Source organism: Mastigoproctus giganteus, chromosome 5 (assembly GCF_048544385.1).
Source record: "Mastigoproctus giganteus isolate SK-2022 chromosome 5, ASM4854438v1, whole genome shotgun sequence".
NCBI classification, from domain to species: Eukaryota; Metazoa; Arthropoda; class Arachnida; order Uropygi; family Thelyphonidae; genus Mastigoproctus; species Mastigoproctus giganteus.
The window spans coordinates 62046055-62070564 of record NC_143579.1 but is presented as its reverse complement, the minus strand read 5'-3'; the positions used below and the strand labels follow the sequence as shown (position 1 = coordinate 62070564).

The 24510-nt window shown below is 35.2% G+C and overlaps 1 protein-coding gene across 1 annotated transcript in view; it reads left to right on the top strand.

Annotated features, from left to right (window-relative positions):
• LOC150085450 (focal adhesion kinase 1-like) overlaps positions 1–24510 on the top strand; it is a 377186-nt gene that overhangs the window by 290777 nt on the left and 61899 nt on the right. Inside the window, exon 23 of the mRNA XM_090374569.1 lies at positions 4530–4734. Coding sequence (XP_090230695.1) covers positions 4530–4734 — 205 coding nt within the window. The remainder of the gene's footprint in view (positions 1–4529; positions 4735–24510) is intronic.

The following is a 24510-nucleotide window of genomic DNA, read 5'->3' as shown; positions in this document are numbered from 1 at the left end:
TGTTTTTAAATTAATCAAAACCAAGGCTACAGTAGCAAACTCTGCTGATGGGTGAAATCCTCTAACAAATGACCTGCCAGATTGATGGAGAGAGTAGTTTTGCAAACATATTAAGGGAAGAAACTCAAAACTTATGCTGAGAGATGTACAGGGTTGTTAAAATTAAAGTATCCCTGTGTAGAGGGCTCTGGAGCGAGTTCTAAGGCTTGTACTGAAGAGAAATTTGGACAGTAGGTACAATAAAGAATGCACTCGCCATTTATTGTAAAAAAAAATTTGTCACTGTATGGCGCCTAGCTATCTTAGTTATGATTATGCAAATAACTTGCGTTATTTGCATGATTGTAAGTTATTTCCACAGTGCCACTACTGAGCTCTACTGTACTGTATAAAAGCAAAGCAGTCTCTTCAAAATCATACAGTAGATGTTTGCCTGCACTACAGCAGCAATGTCAACAACGTTGCAGGAAAAGGTGCTATTAGTGAAGCTGCAGCTATCAGAGAATTCTGGCATCAGATGCACATTTAAAAATTTAAACAAATAAAAATAAGTTAGAGCAAATAGGAGGATAAAACAGAACTTCCACAATGGACAGGGTGGTCCTGGTCCCAACGCAGTGTATGTTGTAAAACATGTTAGGTGGTTATGAGTGAGAATTAGTAAATGATGCGATTTAGTAAAAATTTTGGAGGATTTGTAAAAGAATGTAAAATAAGATAATGCAAGCAAATGGTATAAGGGAAGGAATGAAAGCATAGATAAAAAGGCAAAGATAGTGAGAGGTTAAGGACAGTAGAAACATTTGTATCACCCTCATATTACACTAATACCTTTACGAACAAGAAATGAGAAGTAGAAAGATAAAAAGCTAAGAAATATCTTTTTCTTAGCTTTTTATCTTTCTACTTTTTTTCTCATTTGTAAAGCTATTAGTGTAATAAGAGGGTGATACAAACATTCCTACTGTCCTTAGCCTCTCACTATCTTCACCTTTTTATCTACTTTCATCCCTTCCCTTTCCTCGTTTCACTCCCTTGCGTATATATAACATTTGCTTGCATTATCTTCTTATTTTTCATTATTATACAAATTCTCTAAAATTTTTAATAAATCGCGTCATTTACTAATTCTCACTTATAACCACCTATTATTGCATCTGTTACACTGTAAGCACTTATTTTAATTTTATTACAATTTTACTTCTTAATTTACTTTAATTTATTTTGTTCTACAACATACACTGCATTGGGACTACCTTGTCCATATTTTTGTAGAAGTTCTATTGCTTTAAAACATTTGCTCTCACTTAGTTTTATTCTTAAATTTGCTTCTCTTCCACAGGTATGAACAAGTATAGAAATGCAGTTTTTGATACATGATCAGGTGTAGTCACCTGATGAAATACTTGATTATGTATCAATATTTATTTTTAGCTAACATCAGATTTTAATTTTATAATTTCTCTACCCCTTTCTTGGACTTATAACCAGAATTTCCCACCCTTATCTGATGCTTGCTATTACTCCATAAATCAGTTGAATCATTTTTGCTTTACAGTTCCCTTCTCTCTAATTGGCTATCCAGTTCAGCCTATAATTTTGCTTAATTCGTCATATAGGATATTCACATTCTTTCTAATGCCTTCAATATCTCCAATTTCTACTATCCTTCTATTAGTTTTTGCGTTTTGTGTAATTTGTGCATCCATCTTTGCACTTTTCAACAGACTTATTAATTTTACCTCACACATAAACTTTTTTTTTATTCTTTGCTGCTGCTGCTTTGTGCGCTCAGGTGCAAATGTAATTTTATTTTTATTTGTATCCCTTACCACTTAACTTTTCATCCCATTTTATACTTAACACACACACACACACCCCAATGATATTATTTCTATAACTAAAATTTTATTCTCAGTATAATCTGAATTTCATTCAGACATATTACTTTAAAATGTATATTAACAAAAAGCACAAGCTAATAGCTGTTTCCTTTGTTTACTGCTGGCTTGGTTGATAACACTGCAGCATGAACATGGGTACTTAGCAGTTGTAAGAGGACAAGAATTTTAGTGTGAGAGAAAAAAGGAAAAAAAGATTGTAATTTTGATAAGAGGATATTGAATTATTTTTATAAAATTACATGGTATTTTTAATGTTAAACTTCCATAAGATTTTAGTCATTATTGCATGTTTGTAATAATTTTTACTTTCAAGCAAGCATGATATTGTAACTGTAGTTGAGTGATATTTTGCTAATGAATTTAAATAAAACTGTATTTATTTCCTTCAGTTATCATTTAACAAGTCTGAATGAATTGTTCATTATTCCCCAAAGAAAAGAGAGAAGGCAGTTAACTGCAAAGATTATAATATTTTACTACAGTCATTTTACATTAGGAAAATCACTTATGAATGCTTAAAGATGTTTTGCTTTATCAGAGAGCTTTGTGATTATCAAGAAAACTGAGCTGTAGTCTTATATTTTTTGCTATTCCCATGTAATGTATGCACTTGTCTTTCTATACATTAAAATAATTTTCCTCCTAGTGATATTTATTTAGCCAATGGGAGAAGAGGGATGCAGGTTCCATGGTAATAAGTAACAAATGCTGAAATATGTAACAGAAGCTTGTTTTATTGTGGTAAAACAAGCTTCTGTTTAAGCATGATCATGCTAGATAAATCTCGTGCACGCACTTTGTTTATCTAGCATGACCACACAGTACCATTCTTGATTTCCATATGTAACATATTTATGTATTTATAGCTGAGGAAGAGAGACACACAGTGTCGAAAGCTTCTGTAAGTATTTTATTTTATCAAAAGAACTAGGGGTCTTCACCCCCTGCTCGCACAGCGAGCAGGGGGTGAAGACCCCTAGTTCTTTATTAAAATAATATGCAATAGCAGTTGTAACTAAAATTGCAGGTTTAAAGATAAAGGAAAATTAAATTAATCCAAAACCAATATTCAAAAATTGTCTTATTTGTACCAATGAAAGAACTGATAAAGAGTGTTTATTATTTTATTTTTAATAGTATGATATATTCTGTTTTGCTTTTAGTATGTGCATGAAATCGTTATTCTATGAAAATTTCCATTTGTTAAGTAGTCAACATTAGTTATTATTGGTGCCCACCATTATACAGGTGGTTATGTATTTTAAAGAATTAGTTATGGAATTCTAAAGAACTGTTCTTCATTTCTGCATGTTCTTTTTTTATGTTAGTTATGTAACAGAATGAACAACACAGCATCTTCTCTGAAAATTGTTTTTAACATTTTATGGGTCTTTGTTGCACTTTTCCCTAATTTAAAATAAAATTAGATGCAAATTCACTGCTCAATAAAATTACTCATTTTAAAATGTGATGAAACACATAACCTTCTTTTCAATATGTACTAACTCGTGCTAACTGCAGATAAACAGATGATTCACGAATCACCTGTTTATCTGCAAGAAATACTTTGTCCAGGCAAGTTGTTGTTGTTATTTGGTTTTTAAGAGCATTAGCAACTAAGGCCATATTGCTCCGGTGCGGTGGTCATTCCCTGACCTTTCCACATGCTCCGTATTTGGTGGTGACGGGCTTGAACCCCGGTCCAATCAAGAAGCGTGTGCTACGCACTGCTGCTCCTTCCCACCTGGCTACGGAGGCGCCTCCAGGCAAGATGACAAACATTGTACAAGTTGCAGCTCAATACAATGCTGCAATTTGAAGATACAAAGTCATCCCAAACTTTTTTTAATCACACCTTTTATTTCATTCTTCAAAGTGAATTATAGAAACACATAAAAACAATTGAGTTCAAGTTGTATATTGAATACAACTGATTAATTTCATATGTGGAATTTAAAGTAGTGCTATTTCACTTTGCAACTTAGCACTGTTTAAAATTATTATGATAATTTATATCTTGTCAGAATGTCATGGTGGCACAACCTGTCACTCATTACTCATAAATAATTCTTAATTATTTAAATCCAGTGGATGTTGCTAGTCATCAGAAAAATAATTTTCAATTGTAATTTTTTTTTCTATTATCATGTAAGTACCGCTTTTAATATGAAAAAATGGAAAATTTAAAAAATCTGACATAACAGGAATAGGTTGAAATTTTCATAATCAGGGAGATAAGTGCATTAATAAGTCTTATCTTTCCAAATATAAACATTTTAATGATCTACTTGAGACCCACAAATTTGAGCAATAGCTATTACAATAGCTACTATTACAGTTAAGATTTCTTGCCTTTCAATGTCAAAATATTGGAGGACTTAAATGAAAGCTCCAATGTAGTAAACTTAATTCAGAGAATAATGTAATAATGGATGTGGTTGTGAAATTATTGTTACTAAAGTCTTTTTTAGGTGCATTACAAATAGGCAACTGTTGACAGTAGCATATATGTATTTATACCCTTGGATAATAATTTTAAATACTTTGGAACAAACCAAAATTATAAAATCTTCATTTTGATAAAAGATTATACATTTTCACAGCTGTTTTATGTATACTTTTCAGGTGTTTGCAAATGGGAAATTTTAATGCTGGGCATTAAACCATTTCAAGGTGTAAAGAATAATGATGTGATTGGTCGAATAGAAAATGGAGAAAGGCTTCCGCTTCCACCAGGTTGCCCTCCTCGTCTGTATAGCTTAATGTCACAGTGTTGGTCATATGAACCTTCTAAACGTCCTAGTTTTAAAGAAATAAAAACTGTTTTACGGTAAGTTTTCATATACAGTAAGCTCTGGTTATAGTGATCACGTTTGCAAATTGAATTTTGATTCTAATAAATGCCAATTCTAATGTGCAAAAATCAATGAATATTATCCACAAGCTATAAAAATATAAGCACAACTATATAGACAAAAAATACAAGCAAAAAATTACACTTTATTGCCAATTAAATGATGCATTAAAATCGGAAGAATACTATGCACAGGTTAGCAAAATAAAAATAAATTTATATTTTTGTACATAGCTTAATTAATATACATATTAATTAAACATAACACTTTGTAATATGACTATAATTTTAAATAGTCACTTATTCTGGGTTGCTTTAAATTATCACTACAAAGTCTATAGATTTTTCAATTTTGTATAACAGTCTATATTCACGATCACTTCCACCAGTTTTTTTCAATACTCCCTCAGGAACTGGTGCCTCCGTAGCCAGGTGGGCAGGAGCAGCAGTGTATAGCACATGCTTCTTGATTAGACTGGGGTTCGAGCCCGTAACCACCAAATACGTAGGATGCGGAAAGGTCAGGGAATGACCACCGCATATCCCTGGAGCAATATGGCCTTGGGTGCTAATGCTCCTAAAAACCAAAAAAAAAAAAAAAAAACCAACAACAGCTCCCTCAGGATGACTATAGCTTCACGAGTTTCCGTTTTGCAACTGGAATTCGTTTGGGTTCATCTTCATTTTCCTCCTTGACGAACTGGACAATTTCTGCTATTAACGCTATAGTAACTACCTGTTTATAACAGATTGTAAAAACATAGCTTTAGAAAATTATCACAGAGGCGTTCAAAACTGATTCTTATAACCGAAGATGTGATTATAATAAATGATGAAAATGTAGTGCATTTAATTGACTGAATCGATTCTTTGAAATTTGATTCTCTAAATCGGCTGATTCTAATAACCAGTGATAACTGTAACTGGCATTTACTGTATGTAATTATAATTCAGTGCACTTTTCCTGCTGTTGTTTCATGTTGGTGCCAATGATCAGATCTTACAGGGAACTTATACTTTCAATGTAATACTGTATTGTGTATAATTTCCATGATTTACATTTTTTTTCCTTGACAGTTCACACATTCCAAGTGTGCAAGTGCTGTAATTTCATTACTACTTCTATAAGGAATGGACCACCACTATGTTTTAATCACATAATAAGCAGTAGTTGTAGCTTCACACAGGGCCATATGGGCATAAAAGAAAGAACACCCAATCGTACAATCAATCTACAGTAGCACCTCCGCAAGTCAGATGCAATGTGAATGCACACAAGTCAGCATGCGGTGTCTAAATCACGTTGCTGGTATGTAATCCATTTCCTTGATGACTGAAAAAAACAGGCCTGATGATAGTTACCGTTTATGGGAGCACTGTTTAGGAGAATGGTTGGGTGCAATGGATGAAAGAAGTTTGAAGTGGAACACAACTCGGTAATAATCCTGGGCTGTTGTAGGTCATAAGCACGCAACCTTTCACTCAATATCGGCAGAATCAGGAACATTTTCTTAACCACAACTTCATGCGGAATGAGTCATAGTGATATCATTTCAGACCCAAAACCAGTACGCAGCCATGCAGTGGAAACAGTCCTCTGCCTCATCACCAGTTTATTATGGGAAGAAGAGGAATTTCTAGTTTATACCAAGTGATGTCGACTTTTCTTTCTTTGTCATGGTCCATGTTCATTTTGTTTATTTGTCAGTATGATAAACAGTACTTAAAGGTATTGTTGTGTATATATCCCTCCAAAAGTAATGTAACATTTTAAGACTTAACAGGATGTTGTTGTTTGTTTCTTTGTTCAAACTTGAGTTCAAACTTTTCGTACGATATATTGACATCATTAGTAGATAATGAAAGCTCTACCATTTGTAATTATTCTTGAGCTGCGTCTATTAGTATTGTGGCAAATGATGCAAAAAAAAAAAAAAACACTCCCCATATCACCTGTCCAGCTGATCTAGCAATTTGTGTAGTTCTTCCTTAAAATTGTTAAGACTTTCCATTTCCAAACACCAGATGGAAGTTTGTCTCAACAATCAATTACCCACTGTCTGAAAGAAAATTTACACACATCTGCAATAATCCTTCCTCGATTTAAATTGAGGAAGGATAGTTACAGGATAGATGAGTGAAAACTGAGTGAGTATATCCTCTCACATGTATTATTAGTTTACTCAATCCATTCAGTGCCTCAAACACCTCAATCAGATCTCATCACAGGTGTGTGGTTTCCAGATACTGCAATTTGCAGAACTGAAATATTTCTTGGTAAGAGTATCCTTTTATCCCTCTCACTTATCTTATTGTTCTCTTTACCTATTCTAACAGATCCTCATCCTTCCTAAAATGAGGCTTCCAGATCTGTATGCAGTATTCAAGATGTGCCCATTGCCTTATACAACATTATAATCACCTTATCGCTGTCCTAGCAGCCTGCCTGCACCCATAAAACTCAGTGTCTGACTGTAAAATTAACCCTAGTCTGTTTTACTCTTCATTATCTGCAGTGTGGTACCACCTGACTGGTATGTTATTCTGGGATTACTACTACCCATATGCAGTACCTTGTATTTTTTAATGTCAAACTTCAGTTACTGCCGACCGGGCTAGCCAGGTGGGTGAAGTGCCTTCCTGGCAACCCAAAGGTCGTGGGTTCGAATCCCGCCTTGGATCAGAGAAAAATGCAAAAACTTTGGGAGGTGCATTATGGCCACAGAAGACAATGTGCCAATAACTAACAAAAAAAAAAAAAAAAAAAAAAAACTTCAGTTACCACTTCAGCCCATCTGCCTAATTTTTATAGATCTTGCTACATTACTGTTATTAACCACCCTGCCAACCTTCATATCATCTGCAAACTTGGACATTTAGCATGATATGATTTTATCATTATCATTAATAAATATAGAAAATAACAATGGGCCCAACACTGAACCCACCCCAGAGGACTCCTCTAATAACATTAGTCCACGAAGAACAGTGCCCATTGATAACCACTCTGTCTTTTCCCACTGAACTATCTCTTTATCCATAGCAGTAGCTTGCCCTTAATACTGCACTGCTCCAATTCATACACCAGTCTTTTATGTGCAACAGTATCAAAAGCTTTCCTGAAATTCAAGTATATGATGTAAAAATTAGTCTAGGACACTGATTCAGAATTCATGCAACCCGAACTGTAAGTTAATTTATTATTGAAAACTTGTTGGAATTTGATTCTGACTCTAGTAACAGTTCTGGCTATCCCCTGATGTGTCCAACAGTTATTTATACGTTAGCTTTGTCACTATCCAGTAGTGTTTTGTTTATAACAAGGGCAACATATCATGTTCAACGGAACATGATCTAGCCAAGGAGAATGAATATCTTTGTGTGCTAGATGCCTAGAGTGTCAAGAAATTAAGTGCCAACTCGGCATTCTGATGGGCGTCTGCAAGAGCTTGAGGTGTAGGGTAAATGCCCTCGAAGAAATTAATGAGGGGCCTCATCAAGCTCTCAGTTGTCCAGCTCAATGGCAGAGCTGACTCCTGTGCATCAGGCAACACAGAGGCAATCTCCAAGGCAGAATGCACTGGGCCAAAGGAACTAGTTATTGTTGGTGATTCTATTGTCAGAGAGACAGGGAATATACTATGCAAGAAGGATAGGTGCAACAAGACCAGGGTGTCTGCCAGGGTCAAAAATTGATGACGTTGTAGAGGAGATGTCATCTTTTAAGGGCACAAAGGATGATATTGTTGTACGCGTTGGAACTAATGACATTAATAGTAAGAGATCTACAGATTTACTCAAGTACAGGTCAATGTTGAAAAAACGTCGCGAGTAGGTTTGAATGTGAAAGTGTCTGTAATTCTGCCCAGATACGATAGGAGGGAGTATATGATGAGAGCCTTGTCGATCAATTCGGCCCTTGAGAGATTCTGCAAGACTCAAGGAGTAGAATTTTTTCCAGCCTAGTCTGTGCTCGTTGACAGGAGAGACTACTTCTACAGGGATGGGGTACACTTAAATAGAAAGGGTGCAAGAATATTTGCTGATGCTATTGAGGCAGTGTTAGGTGAGTTGGAAAACTGCTAGCTTGGGGGGATACACAGACTAAAAGGTTAACGGTGGCTGCAAGCATAGGCAAAAGTGGTTCTTGCACTTCTTCTATTAAAATGAGCAGCAGCCTGGAAAGCAAGGCAATGGAGATTTCCAGGACTGCTGGGAGTCATTGTGGAACAAATAAATGCATAGGCTGTGTTAGGGTAACTAAGAGTAGAAACAGGTGCATGTATACTTGCATGTACACTAATGCTAGGAGTATAATTAATAAATTTGATGAGCTTGAAGTGCTAGTCAAGACATCAAAAGCAGATATTGTTGGGATATCAGAGACTTGGTGTTACACAGACATAAGCAGTGCAGAATTGGAATTTGGGGAGTACAATGTGTACAGAAAGGATAAACAGGACAGGAAGGGAAAAGGGAGTATCTATCAAAGTGCATCCAATTGATGTTGGTGAACAATGCAATGTTGAGGGATTTTAACTTTCCATATATTGACTGGGACTTGTGGATTGGTCACTCACACTAGCAAGACTTTTGTGGATTTATTGGATAACTTTCTACAGCAACATTTCGAGAGTCAATCAGAGGGAGTAATACTCTTGATCTGATTATCAACAGTGATTATTCATGCATTAAGAATTTGCAGATAAAGGAACCACTGGGTGACAGTGATCACAATGTACTGATGTGGGAATTATTTCAGGATGTAACTACCATCAAGGCTAAAGGGAAGGGCTTTTGCTTTCATAAAGGTGACTACAGGGATCTCAGACAGTTTTTAAATTCTGTACAGTGGGATCAACTGATGATGTTACCAACGTTGAATTCTAAATGGGAAGCCTTCAGAGACTTGATTTTGGGGACTACTAGGCTTTTCATTCCAACTAAGAAATGCTGTTCAAGGTTTAGGCCTAAATGGGTGTCAGGTGAACTAATTAGGCTTGTTGCAGAGAATAAAAATGTATGGGATGCATATAAAGTATCAGGTGACACAGAAGCCTATAGCAGATATAAACTAGTCTGTAAAATCAAGCCACAAAGGAGATTAGGCAGGTGAAGGCAGTTTACTAGAAATCCTTGCCAACGGATGCAAAAAAAAAACAGCAAAGGGTTGCTTACTTATGTAAACTCTAGAAGGAAAGGGATGAATCAGATTGGACAACTTAACATAGATGGGTTGACTATTGATGTTGATGCTCAGGTAGCTGATAAACTGAATGAATATTTTGCATCTACATTCGCACATGAGAAGTTATTCAATGAGGGAAGTGCCAGAAGTTTATCAAACTCTAACGGGGAGCTAAGTGATTTTGTAATAACTGAGAGCAAAGTGGAGAATAAATTGTTGAAATTAAACATAAAAAAAGGCACTGGGGTGGACGGGATCTATCCAGTTATATCAAAGGAGGCAGCAAAGGAAGTAAGCAAACCCTTAGCAATAATTACGAGAGCTTCCTTGGACTCAGGGGAGGTCCCCATGAACTGGAGGTGTGCAAATGTATCACCAATTCACAAAGGGGGTTCAAACGATGACACTGGTAACTGTAGACATGTTAGTTTAACTTGTGTTCTGGGGAAAATAATGGAATCTCTGATTAAAGAAGCATTGCAGGATCATCTAGACAAGACTGCAGTAATAGTTAAGACACAGCATTAGTTTGTTAAAGGAAGGTCTTGTCTGTCCAATTTGATTGGATACTATGATGTGGTCAAAAAGGAACTGATGCCAAAAATAATTTTGATATCTTATATCAAAATATCATATTTTAGGAAAGCTTTTGATACTGTTGCACATGGAAGACTGCTATACAATTTGGAGAGGTATGGCATTAAGGGTAAGTTGCTACAATGGATAAAGGGATGATTGAGTGGGAGACGACAGAGAGTGGTAATCAACAGACACTGCTCTTCGTGGACAAATGTTATTAGTGGAGTTCCCCAAGGTTCGGTGTTGGGCCCATTGTTGTTTTGTATATTTATCAATCATATTGATGAATGTCCAAGTTTGCAGATGATACAGGTTGGCAGGGTTGCTAATGACAATAAAGACAGTATGCTACTCCAACTGGATCTAGATAAGTTGGGCAAATGGGCTGAAAAGTGGCAACTGAAGTTTAACAGTGACAAATGCAAAGTACTGCATATGGGTAGCAATAACCAAAGAGAAACGTACCAACTGTGTGGTACTACACTCAGAAGTGAAAAGCGAAAAGGACCTGGGGTTAATTGTGCAGTCAAATATGAAGTTTGCTGAGTAGTGCAGAGAGACTGCCAGGGCAGGTCATGGAGTGTTGTCAATGATGTATAGGAATTTTGCTAGCAGGGACAGCGAGGTGGTTATCCCGTTATACAAGGCAATGGTCAGGCCACACCTAGAGTACTGGATACAGGTCTGAAGGCTTCATTTCAGTAAGGATATAAAGTTGCTAGAACGAGTACAAAGAAGGATAACAGGATTAGTGATGGGAACTAAGGTGTGCTCTTACCAAGAAAGGCTTAAGTTCTGCAAATTGCAGCACCTGCAGAGTAGGCACCTGCGAGGTGTATAAGGCCTTGAATGGGTTGAGCAAGCTGAATGCTGATGGGATTCTTCCTCTTGCTCAGATTAAGAACCTGAGGGGGAACAGATTCAAATTGAGGAAAGACAGTTGTAGAATAGATGTGCGGGTATTTGCATTTAGCCAGCAGGTAGTTGATTGGAGGGGTGAAATAGGAAGGTTTTTTTTTTTTTTTTTTTTTTGGCTGATGCTGCAGAAGCTTGCTTTCTTGCATCATATGTCTCTGCGAATGCTAATGTTCATAACCGAATATCCACGATCATTGGATTTTTATTTTTCAGATTAACTAAAAGGGGTAATATACAATTAGTGATGGCTTGCTGAATGACTGACTTAAGTCATCAGTTATTTAATGACTCGAATTATGGAACAGGTCTGTAGCTTCCTAACTCTCATTGCAATAATATTGATAACTGATATACTTCACTCCAGTTACATTAAAATGACTAGATGCAGTTAATTTGTCAATCATCCAGTTTTTGGCTGGACTACCTAGTTTTCAACAAGAATGTCTGGTGTTGGTTTATACTTTTAACTGGATGCACTTGTCCAGCTTTTATACCTTCAGCTTTAACCTGTTATGCAGTTTTGCCTCAAATGGGAAGTAGCAAACTGACTAGCACTTTGGGTAAAATTTGAGCCTGAACTGGACAAAGGAATGTCTGGATAAATTCAAAAAAAAAAAAAAAAAAAAAAAATTCAGATTCAAATTCAGATTGAAAAAAAAAAAAAAATAAATAATTAAAATTGAGCCACAACTTTAGTAACGATCTAGTACAAGTAAGTAAGATGCCGACCGGGCTAGCCGGGTGGGTAAAATGCCTGCCCGGCAACCCAAAGGTCGCGGGTTCGAATCCCGCCTCGGGCTTGGATCAAAGTACTGCAAAAACCTTGGGAGGTGTATTATGGCCACAGAAGCCGATGCACCAACAACTACCAAAAAAAAAAAAAAAAGTAAGTTTCTTATTAACTGTGTCTTCTATAATCTCATCACATCCAAGCGGATTTGTCAAGAGGTGAGTGCTGAAAATTAAGCTGCGCTACTTTAATATATATATATATATATATATATTATTTATTTAATTTTTATATGGTTCTTTCTTTTACTTGGGCTGGACTCATGCTGGTTATTGATCTCCACATATGAAATTTGCTGTTACAATGCCCTAATTTGCTTTCTGCATTCTAATAAACTATTTGCATACTACAATGACTACTAGGCAGTCTGTCCACTATAGTGTTGTTACCCCCATTATATCATGTATCATATGTATTATAATCATATCATTGCCCTCTTGGGATCATTATAAATCAAAATTTACAATAAGATATAGTTATTGGAGTTTGGTTAAAAATTGCTTTTGTTATTATTAGTTTAACGTTAATATTTTTCGTTAATTTTGATCACTGGCAACTGAAATTGATATTGCTTTAAACTTTGAAAACATTTATTTTGAATTAAGTGTTGCAAATTCATGAAACCAAAGTTGTGGGTATGTGAAACTAATAATTATCTGGTTTTTTTGTGAGGAGTTCACCTGGTAACATTAAATTCATCTGAGTTTGGCAGGAATTTAATTCCTCTCTAGCACACTTTGGCACATCTTCAAGTAGAAAATTTTGGCAATATTTAAATATCTATCCCATTTGTAAAGAAACAAAAATCCACTAAGTTGGCAGAAGGAAGTTAGAATTATATATCCCAAGCTTTTGAATTAGTCCAAAGCATATTTTGCATAATTGCAAATTCAGTTCCAAGGCAGGGAATTTTGTGAAAAGAGGTAATGACAGTCACAGAAGTGTATCGGGTTGACAGCTGGCAGAATGTGCAAAATCAAATTCTGCCAGCTGTCAACTAAAGTAAAAAATGTTTAAATCCTTTTTTTACAATTTTTATAATACTTTTTATTATGTGTATTCTTTTGCCTTATTATGCAGTAAATCTTCTTTAATGAGTTATTGGATTATCTAAAATTTATTAAATTTGGAAGTGACTGCTGTTCTCTGACCAATAAGTTAGGGTTTAGTATACATTCTAGTACTGATTATTCAAAGTACAGCTGTTTTTAAATCTGAAATTTGAACTACAGATTGGGTCCCATGACTTGTGAATACAAAAAGATTGCCAAAACCAAGAAAACATTGCTATAATGAAATTGATGAAACTGTAACAAAAATTTGCTAGTGTACTGCAGTATAATTATACAACATGTGGTAGTACCTTTTAAATTTTACATTTCTGTTCACCTCTCCAAGAATTGTGTGCAGAATGATGGAGAATTCATGTAACTGTAACTGGTGTTACAGCTGTACTAATCCATTTTGTTCATACCACTGATAACAATACAAAATGCATAATTTCCCAATGCAGGTGCTGTGCATCTTCAACTCACCACATGTATTCATTCAATTTGAGAGAGAGAATGACAATTGATTGGAGAATTTAAAAAAAAAAAAAACTATTTTTAAGTAATTCATAACAAGGTATGTTAAATCTTTTCTCAGTTTCTTGCACATAATAAGGAGATAGCCGAGTTCCATTTTGCTCAACATAGGAGTCATCCATAAAATGCATGCCATGGTGTTTATTATATAAAATTGTACATGACTGGGGAAGAAAGGGGGGGGGAAGAGAGAGAGAGAGAGAGAGAGAGAGAGAGAGAGAGAGATAGAGTGTCCATTTGGGATATTCTTTGTCATTTAATACCCATAATCTATGCAAAATATTGTGATAATCCTCTCTTTCAGGATGGGGAGGAGGAGAATGCCCATCGTAGCAATGATTGCTTGATTACAGTTGTGAAATTTTACTTTGGTTATGTAGAATGCAATTTTTTTTTTTTTTTTATGCACATAAATTAAGTAGCTATTCATGGAAGAGGTTAAGCATGGAAGCTTCTTCAGGAGCTTTTTCTCTCATTTTCAATACTTTGCTGAGCTAAGACAAAAGGAAAATTTTATTCATGCCTTCACATTCTAATGACCTGAAAATCTCTGTTTATTTTTTTTTTTTAGTATATAGTTGCATGTAATATTTTCCTTTCATGCGGCTTCCATGGTTAATCTTTTCTGTATACAGTGTCTTACTATTTCTGTAAATAGTATTGTACTTAATTAAATGTCTCCATGGGTGGGGGGGGGAGACAGATTTCATTCCACACAAACAAAGTAAAATTTTGTAACTCTAATCAAACATTTTTTGTCTACCATTCAGTTTTTATGAGTGATATCAAGCAGGTCGCTGGCTTGCATAGGTAATTAGCTAAAGCAGTTCACAATTAGTTAGGAAGTCTACTGAAAATGAGAGAAATTTACCTTTTTTGCACAAATTACACATATTAAATACACATAATTTACCTTTTTTGCACAAATTACACATATTAAATAGTAAGTATATGGATATTTCTCCCCAATGTATATGGATATTCTCTCTCTCTCTCTAGCAGCTATCTACAATTATGCATAACAACATAATTCTTATTTTAATGTAATAATGTACAGCTTGTCTATATAACTATTAATGGTGGCAGGATGAATGTAGGGTTCTTGTTTTCATGAATGACATATTTAATAGATTTTTTTTCACAGCACAATTATTATATTTTTCATGTGACTAAGGTGTGTACAAACAGTCTTGTAGAATGATTTTCTACGAAGCATTTTGGCAAAATGTTTTTGTTCCAATTTGCTGTTACAGGTGTTATGTAGCTCATTTCAAATAAGCTTTATTGAAATAATCAACATAAATTTAAAAAACAACACCCAAAAATACCGGAATCAGCATGTAAGTTTAGTAAATCACAAGTATAAATGAGATTAATGAATATTTAAGTTTCTGCAACATTCCAGAAGTTTTTGTGAGATTCTTCTTGTAAAAAGTGATAATTGTGTATTTAAGTAAACTTACCTGCTATCGTGTGCCCAACAGCAAGGAAGACAGAAAATGAGCACATCATTGGATAAGTCAACTTCAGGAGTATACAAAATACTTCAGAAGGGTGAAAAATGCTAAGTTAAACCTCGTTGAAGTAGGCCAAAATTAACTTCCCTGAGAGATCTGATAAATTATTCACTTAATGAACCGCAGTTCTTACTCTCTGTAGAAAGCAGCTGATCTATTTGAATATAGAATATGTAAAAGTACTATCAAAAATTGTCTCACAATAAATTCGACTTTCGTCTATAGAAAAATAGCAAAAACACCACCTTTAAAGCCTGAGCACCTAACTGCAAGATTATGGTGGGCATGATGTGGGTTTTTAGATGGACCTAATGGTCCATCTAAAAATTCTTAGAAAAGAACCAAGAACTTTCTTTAGTAGGCAACAAGGCAGGGGGATGAATCTGTCGTGGTTTGGGCAGCTTTTGACTTTAACGGTAAAACTCCAGTGATCATCAGATTACCAGGAAACAATACAAGAAGCTCTACTCCCTTATGGAAGAAAATGAGATGGGAATAATTGGATCTTCCACAGTAATCCATTCATAATACAGAGTTGACAGACACATAAGAAAGTATGAGTTATGAAGTGGTAAACCAGAACCCCTATTCTAAATTTGACTGAGAATCTATGGTACATACTTTCCATGTAGGCATATGTGAATGGAAACAAATTTTGTGTGTACAAGATTTGAAAGCTGAAATCATGAAATGTTAGAGTAGTTTACCCAAAAAAACTACAGAGAAATTAATAACATCAGTGGAATGTCTTTGATGTAATATGACTAAATGAGAAGTCAATCAAACAGTGTCATCAGGCGCCTCCGTAGCCAGGTGGGCATGAGCGGCAGTGCATAGCACATGCTTCTTGATTAGACCGGGGTTCGAGCCCACGACCACCAAATATGGAGGATGCGGAAAGGTCAGGGAATGACCACCACATATCCTAGGAGCAATATGGCCTTAGTTGCTAATGCTCCTAAAAACCAAATAACAACAGTGTCATCACACAACATTTCCATGATCTACATCAGCAGTTGGCAACCGGCAACTCTTTTAACATGTAACTGCGGATTTTTAACTTTTTAGCCCACATGTACGGCAAGAGCAGTGTACAACGACATGAATATAGCATTAGTTTAAATGCAAGCCGCACATACTTCTCAGTTTAGTTTGCCTGTGCATTGCGAGCAGGGCACATGTATTCCAAGATGTCGAAGATTAATCATTGTGGTGAATATATAATAGTTAAAACAGGAACAAAATAATATCCGTGTGTATGTAGTGTTTGTTATAGGTACATGAATTCATATTATAAATCACTTGACTTTTTAAATCAGTGACATATTATTAAACAAGTGAAATAAAATGACATTAAAATTGCTATCATTTTTAAAATGTCAACTCAAAAGAGAAAGTTTGAGCAAGTAAACTGGGAATTTAAGAAGGAATTGACTGAGTCGTATGCATTTGTGGCAAATTCTCCAGAACTTCCATTGTGTTTAATATGTAGTGAAAAACTTTCAAACAATAAAAAAATAAACATAGAAAGACATTTTTTGACTAAACATGATACATTTGCCAAAACATATCCAGCCAGTGAGCCAAGGAAAAAGGCTGTAGATGAGTTTCAACAGAAAATGTTAACAAAGAATTCATCGTCAAAGTGGATTAAATCATCAAGCAATACAAATGCTGCTAGTGAAATTATAACACAGGGTAAACCATTTACAGACGGTCAATACATAAAAGAACATTTTATTAAAATGTCGGAAAATCTTTTCAGCAAGTTAAAAAAAATAATAATTACGAAACTTAAAGAAATGCTAATATCTGAAAAAACTGTGAGGGACAGTGCTTTGCTAATGGCCAAAGATGTAACTAATCAGCAGATTATTGACCTAAAGTCAACATCAGGATTTTCTATAGCCTGTGATGACTTGCGATGTTGGTGATATTGCGCAAGTTGTCCTCGTTTGTAAATATATAAATTCTCAAGGACTCCAAGAAGAATTTCTTGATTTACTTCCACTTACAGGACAAACGCATGGAGAGGATATAGAAACTGCAAGTACTGAATGCTTCAAAAATAAGGGAATTAATATGAACAAAATAATTTGTATCATGACTGATGGAACCCCAAACACGAGATGTGAGAACAAAGATTTCATTAATTTATTTAGAAAAAACATTTCACATGATACTTCAACTAGGTGGAAGGATAGGATCAGTGAACTTCTGAGCATGACACTTTGCAATGCCGCTTGTAGAGCACATGATCGATGCAGTTGGAGGAATTTGTTGGTGGCCACAACAGCTCCTCAGGGAGCTATGTGACTGGAAGAAGATTTCACATGATGTTTTCCTTTCACTGTTTAATTCAACAAGAAGCACATTGCTTGCAAATGTTTCCAAAAGAGATAACAACAGTTGATGGATTTGGTCATAAAGATAGTCAATAAAATAATGGCAAGACCACTATATCATCGACAATTCCCTGAACTTCTTGATGAAGTCTATTGTCAGTGTACTTGACCTTTTTATGCATAAGAGCATTAGATGGTTTTCTAGAGGTGCAGTGTTGATGCAATTTGCTGCTTGTCTTGATGAAGTGAAATTATTTTTAAGACAGAAATTTAAGGTTATGAATGCTGAATCTGAAGAGCTAGAAGGCACTGATTGGTTACAAAAATTCTACTTTATGGCAGATGTGACTTCGCATTTAAATGTGTTAAATAAGAAATTAATAGGAAAGGGCAACACAGCAGTTATGCTTTTGGAAAACTGTATTCGTGTGAACATAAGTTGTTTTCGAAGGAAACATAGGCTTTATCACATTTTGCAGTGGTAAAAACAATATCAAGGAGGTACTAAAAATAATCCCAGTCCTATTAATTTGCCATTTTTTCAACAAACGATTGTCAAAATGCATACTGAATTTAGCCGTAGATCTCAGGATTTTAGGAGACAAAGGTGACATTTTCATTTTTTAATCAAACCTCTCGAAGTGAATACTTCTCGATTAAATTTTTCTACATTCCCTGAAATTTATGAAGCACAATTTGAAATGGATTTAGAGGACTTAAAAAAATTAAGGACATGTGGAGTGCAAGACTAAATTGTGTTCGATGTGTAAAGTAGCTTACCAGACACTTATAATATAAATTTGAAAATATTTGCATTTGGACTTCTCTCAGTTTTTGGTTTGATGTATTTCTGCTAGCAAATATTTTCAAACGCAAACTATGTTAAAAATAAATCAAGAAGCTGTCTGAACAATGCGAGTCTCTCAGCATGCCTAAAGATAAATTATGGCATACTCACCTGATGCTGAGGGACTCGCTCAAGAATTCAACATATTTCTGCGAGCAAATATTTTCAAACACGAACTATGTTAAAAATAAATCAAGAAGCTGTCTGAACCTATTAAAAAATAATACTTCAAAATATATATTTTTTTTTAATAAAACACCTTCCCCCATCCTCTCAGCTTGAGCTAAGGTACGGCTCTTTGGATTCTTTTTTTTTTTTTTTTTTTTTTAATTAGTTCAAAAATGGCTTTTCACTCAAAAAAGGTTGCCGAACCCTGATCTACATCAATCTGCAATGGCAAAATGAAACAAACATTTCAGTTAATGTTTCAGAGAAAATAATTCTAGACTTTTTGGTCGCACTTTAAATTAGCACATTAACCATTTATTCACAAATGTCCACTAGAAAAAAACTGACGTTCCTATTTATAAAAATATTTTATTAAAAGTATTTGTGCAGATATTCTCCAGTGTTTTCAAACGGTATACCCATTCTGAGTGCAAAACCGAGAGAACTATTTAGAGATTAGTGGCAGTGATGGGAACAGTTAACTGAAATGATTATTTGAATGCTCATTTTGTTATCCTAAACTAAACATTTATTTGGTAGAATTCAATTGGCTTGCAAAGTGTAGAATGAATAGAAAAGAAATGTTGCTTTAATCACCTATTCACATGGCTGTTTTAGAAATAACCAAATGATTCAGTAATTATCATTCAACCTTCTGTATTTTAGACACTCAGCACTTGGTGTATAATATGTTTAAAATCACAAGCATCAGTAGTATACCTGTTATTTGTGTGATACCCAGACGAACATACGCTGCAAGTTCCCCACTCCCAAGAATTTCATTTGTTCACTAGATAAAATCATTAATTTACATAGCTATTTGTCATTTCCATCAGATGGGTTGGTTAGAATATTCAGTGACCCAATTCGTGCAGAATAATGATTATTTCAAAGTGGTTCGATAACTCTAGTCACTTTTCAGTAATGATGTAACTGACTCAAGTCTGCCCAAAGACCAATTTTTCCCCACTCTTTTTTTTTTTTTTTTTTTTTTTCATAGTAGTTTAGACTGTGGAGTTAGAAAGGAAGAGGTGGGATTATAGACATAACTGTAGAAGAGGCAAGCAAGCAGCAACAACTTGAACATGAACATTTTTATAATGGGAATGGAGTGAGTTTTTAGAGGGGTAATGTAAATTAACCTGACTGCTATTTTTGATGGTTTGTTTAAAGAGACCTCTGGGATTGGATATCATACTTATATGTTTGCTGTTATTGTAAAAAAACTAATTACAATAAATACCTTTATTTAATTCAGATTAAAATTTTTAAATGACTGATACAACCAAATATCAAATCAAAATCAATACTCCACTATAGCTTTCAGTTGATAGCAACAACACATGGGCAGGTATATAGTATTCCTCTTCAAAGGTAGGATGTCTGTAGTCTTGATTAATATATATGTACAGGTGACCCCTGCTTAACGCTGATAATTTGTTCCCGAAAAACAGAGCGCTAAGTGAATCAACGCTAAACGAGCACCGAGCACCGTATTCCCGTAATGTAACATGTATTTGTGAGTCATGATCTATGCCATAGGATATTTCCTAATCAATAATAAACAGTAGCGAAAAGACGCACAAATATCGATCAAAATATTTAATATTAAAAATTTGTACCTATAAAATATTCTCCATATACATATGTATATAATTATGTGGTAAGTAACTACATTACGTATTAAACTTAAAATCGTGAATTTATTAATCCGATTGATGGCCTCAGGCTGTAGAGTTTTCGTAGCTTTGGTCGATTTTGGGTTGTACTTTGGCTGTCTTCCTAGTAAACTAAAAGGGGTTTTACTTTAAAATCCCCAGAGCATTACCACCCAACAATAAAGTCAACCGATCCTTCGCCGCTTTGAAGCCTGACATGTTTTTCTTTTTTCTTTCGACATGAAACTTCTTTTAGGCATTTGTTTCCAAAAAAGTCCTGTTTCACCTATGTTAAGAACTTGTTGAGAAGTTTAACACCACTCTTCAATAATTTTTAGAAGTTCTTTTTTGAAAGTTTTGGCTCCTTCTTGATCTGCACTTGCAGCTTTCCCCCTGAATTTTAAATCTATCTTACCAGCCCTTACTACCTTTAAATGGTTCCACATTTTATTTTTTTTTTAAAGTGAGCTTTCTTCAGATCATCATATAGGCTAATTGATTTTTCTTTAATAATATTTAACTTAACAGAATTGTGTGTTGTATATTACCTTCAATAAAATTATTTAGAAGTCTCTCCATTTCAATTATAATAGCCGGCCTAGTTGGTTGCAGTGGGACACCTGTCTTTCTGGCTACTAAAATTAATTCTTTATAATTGTCCTTACAATGTAATCTGCCAGTCCTAAATTATTGCACACATCCACTTGTCGTTGAACGGAATTGATTCGCTTCAAAACGTATAATTTAATTTAATTTCAAATTCAGTATTTTTCTTACCTTAGTAGGCTTCGTACCGCATCCAGACATTGTTCCTCTTTTTCTTATCCACCATTATTAATCTTCAAAAAGGTAAGAGCGTTGCATTAATTATGATACAATGTTCGAGTAAACCAACGATGTCTAACACTGTACCGAGTGACTTCGGATAAATGCATATAACGCAAATATTACAAGCAATATACTTGATCATTTTTTTAAAATGTTGATCTCGGAACTACGTAACAAGTCACCATAGTGCAATTAAATTAGTGTGGGAGAAAATTTCACTGAGTGTGGGAAACTTTGCTATTCATTTTCAAGCTATCGACTATGTCAGATGAATCATTTTCGTTAAACATGTCAAAAATTCAATCTGTACGCTGGTAAAAGAGCGTTATAGTGAGTTGTGACAGCATTAGAGTGAGATATAGGTTATAATATAAAAATAGCGTTATAGCGAATCAGCGTAGAGCGAACCACGTTATAACGAGGGCCTGCTGTATATACACTGATTAGCCAAAGCATGACACCATCGCCACCAGCTTGTTTTTGTCACATGGTGCATCCAGGCACCATCACTTCTCCAGGTAAACAACGCACACATACCTGGCTGTCCACATGGTGTAACAGGAAACATGATTCATTGGACCAGACAAACTTCTTCCAATCACCCCAGGTCAGTTTCGATGCTCGCATGCCCATTGTAGGCGCTGTCACCAGTGAACCATGGTTAGCCTGGGCACTCGGAGTGGCCTGTGGCTACGCAACCCCATTTTCAGAAGGGTTCGATGTACTGTGTGTTGTAACACATTACTCCCATCACCAGCATTCCAATTACTGGCGAGTTGTGCCACATACCAACTGGGAGAGCCTTCACTCACCTCGAGCTTCGATGAGCCATGGTCGTCCAACACCTTGCCGGCGGTTCGTGGATTTTCCCTCCTCAAACCAGTTTCGGTAGGTACTAACCATGGCTGACCATGGTTAATACCGTGAGCATTCCACCAGCCGTGCCTTTTCAAATATGCTCTGGCCCAGTTGTCTCCATTACAATTTGACCTTTGTCAAACTCGCTTAAGTCTGCTGCCTTTTCCATCTGAAGAACAAGAGTAACACTGATTATCAGAGTTCAGTATCAGGTGTTTTTTTTTTACCATGTCCCGACCTGCACACACGCTGTAGTTCACCTCCAGTTGCTTCAATTTGCATAACCGCTGGTCATAATGGCTCATCGGTGTGTGTGTGTGTTTTGTTTAGGAGGATTGGATATGTAAATCTTAAATCCGCTTTCTAGTCACAAAACTTGCCAAAGAATAGCTATTTTCTGAGATCAGATTTAGTAGTTTTGTTGAGTAATGCTTGGCAATAACTAATTGTCAGAAGTCATCCTCCCTGATTAAATCTGAATGCTCTAAATTTCTAATTTGCTTGCTTTTTTTTACATGATATGACTTGCTCTGAGCATTGAACACTTCACACCCTTGCTACCTTCAAATGAAACATTTTTACTTTGAAGAGCCAAGTGTGTGTGGCTTTCTACTGGAAAAGAGGTGTGCTAAGATTTCTGTTTACAATCTTTCCACTACAGTGTTGCAAAATTTAGTAATGGAAATTATTTAAATTGTAATTGTAAATATAGTCAGAAGACAAAGCACATATCCTATATCTGTAATAGCCATTCTTGAAGTATGATCTCCTAGGGCTAGCTAAGTGAGTATTATTTTGCTGTGGTTCAAAATCTTTTGGCCACTAATGTGGTGTGTTGACTTAAAAAGAGCTGAAAATAATTTCTACAGGCAACCCCTGTATAACACTGTACTTCTACAACACAGTTTCACTCTAAATGATTGATAAATTGCAGAAATCCTCACACAACACATAACAGGGTGCTTTGTGCGTGGAAAACCCTGCTATTATGTTGGATGTAATTTTTCAACATTTCCACTCTTTTTGAATCCCTGCTGTTGACTTGCTAGTCAAAAAAAAAAATATATATATATATTGATTAGTAAATTAATAAGAGGAGTTTACCTCAATTTAGTACGTAGAACACTTCCGTATGATACCCTCCAGAAATTAAAACGAAAAAATTTCACGCTTACCCGGGACTCGAACAAAATACAATTTAGCATCTATCGAAAACCCACAAACACCGGTATGCTTCTACATTATAATAGCTATCACCCGTTCACCTACAAAAGATCGATTATCATTAATCAATTTCTATATGCCTATAAATATTCAACGACGGATTCTGCTTTGGACTCAGAAATACAAATATTAACTAGCAGATTCTTAAACAGGGGTTATCCCATTAACACAATAAATCGAATTAGGGTACAAGCTAAGGATAGGATACAAAATACTACAATCAACAATAGTAATATCAAAAAATACTTTATTTCTGTCCCATATGTTGAACAGTGGCACAAACAGCTTAACGGATTCTTTAAAGATACCGAATTTAAAATTATAGCTAGGCCTATACGGAAGTTACACACTATACTGAACAATCGCTCGGTTCTTTCCGCGTTCGCAGCTCAAATTAATGATCTGGTATACAACATTTCTTGCGGTGATTGCGACTCGTCTTACCAAGGTTCGACGCAGTTTTCTCTTAATATTCGTGTAAATCAACACGAAGCCTCAGTTCATGCTTCTCGTTCAGCAGCGTCAGAATTAGCCTTTCATGCCATTAACGAAAAACATACTTTTTTATTTAATGAGGCCAAAATACTTAACGTTCAACGTAATTATACGCGACTATTAATTGCAGAAACTGTTGAAATTAAATTACACGAGAATTCTGTTAATGTTCGGCGGCCATATTTGATCTCCTATGCATGGACCTTTACGCGCATGCGCGAAGACATATAATCACTATTTAAGTTGCAGGTTTAGCCTGATTCGGTAATTTTCATTCCTGTGATCACGACAGTCGGCCGAAAAGCATTGTCAGCTTCAGGAAGGAAAATCGTTTTGAATATTTTCGTTAGATTCTTTTAATTGCGTTAATTTGAATTTTAATTGTTTTAAATTGATTTTGAATTGTGTTAAATTGATTATTTAATTATTTATATTTTACTTTAATGTACCGGTAAGTCGTCGATTTTTTTCGTTTTTTCCGTTTTAATTTCTGGAGGGTATCATATGGAAGTGTTCTACGTACTATATTGAGGTAAACTCCTCTTATTAATTTACTAATATTATTATCAACGTAGAACATATTGAGTATTACAGCTCTGATTCATACTATATATATATATATTGAGAAATCCCCGTGTTATGTTCTGTGCTATTGAACTTGTGGAAAAATCTAGATTTCAAAGGTTTATTACTATTGAATAACATGCCAGGCCATCCAAAAGATATAATTCATCCAAATGTTGAAGTTATG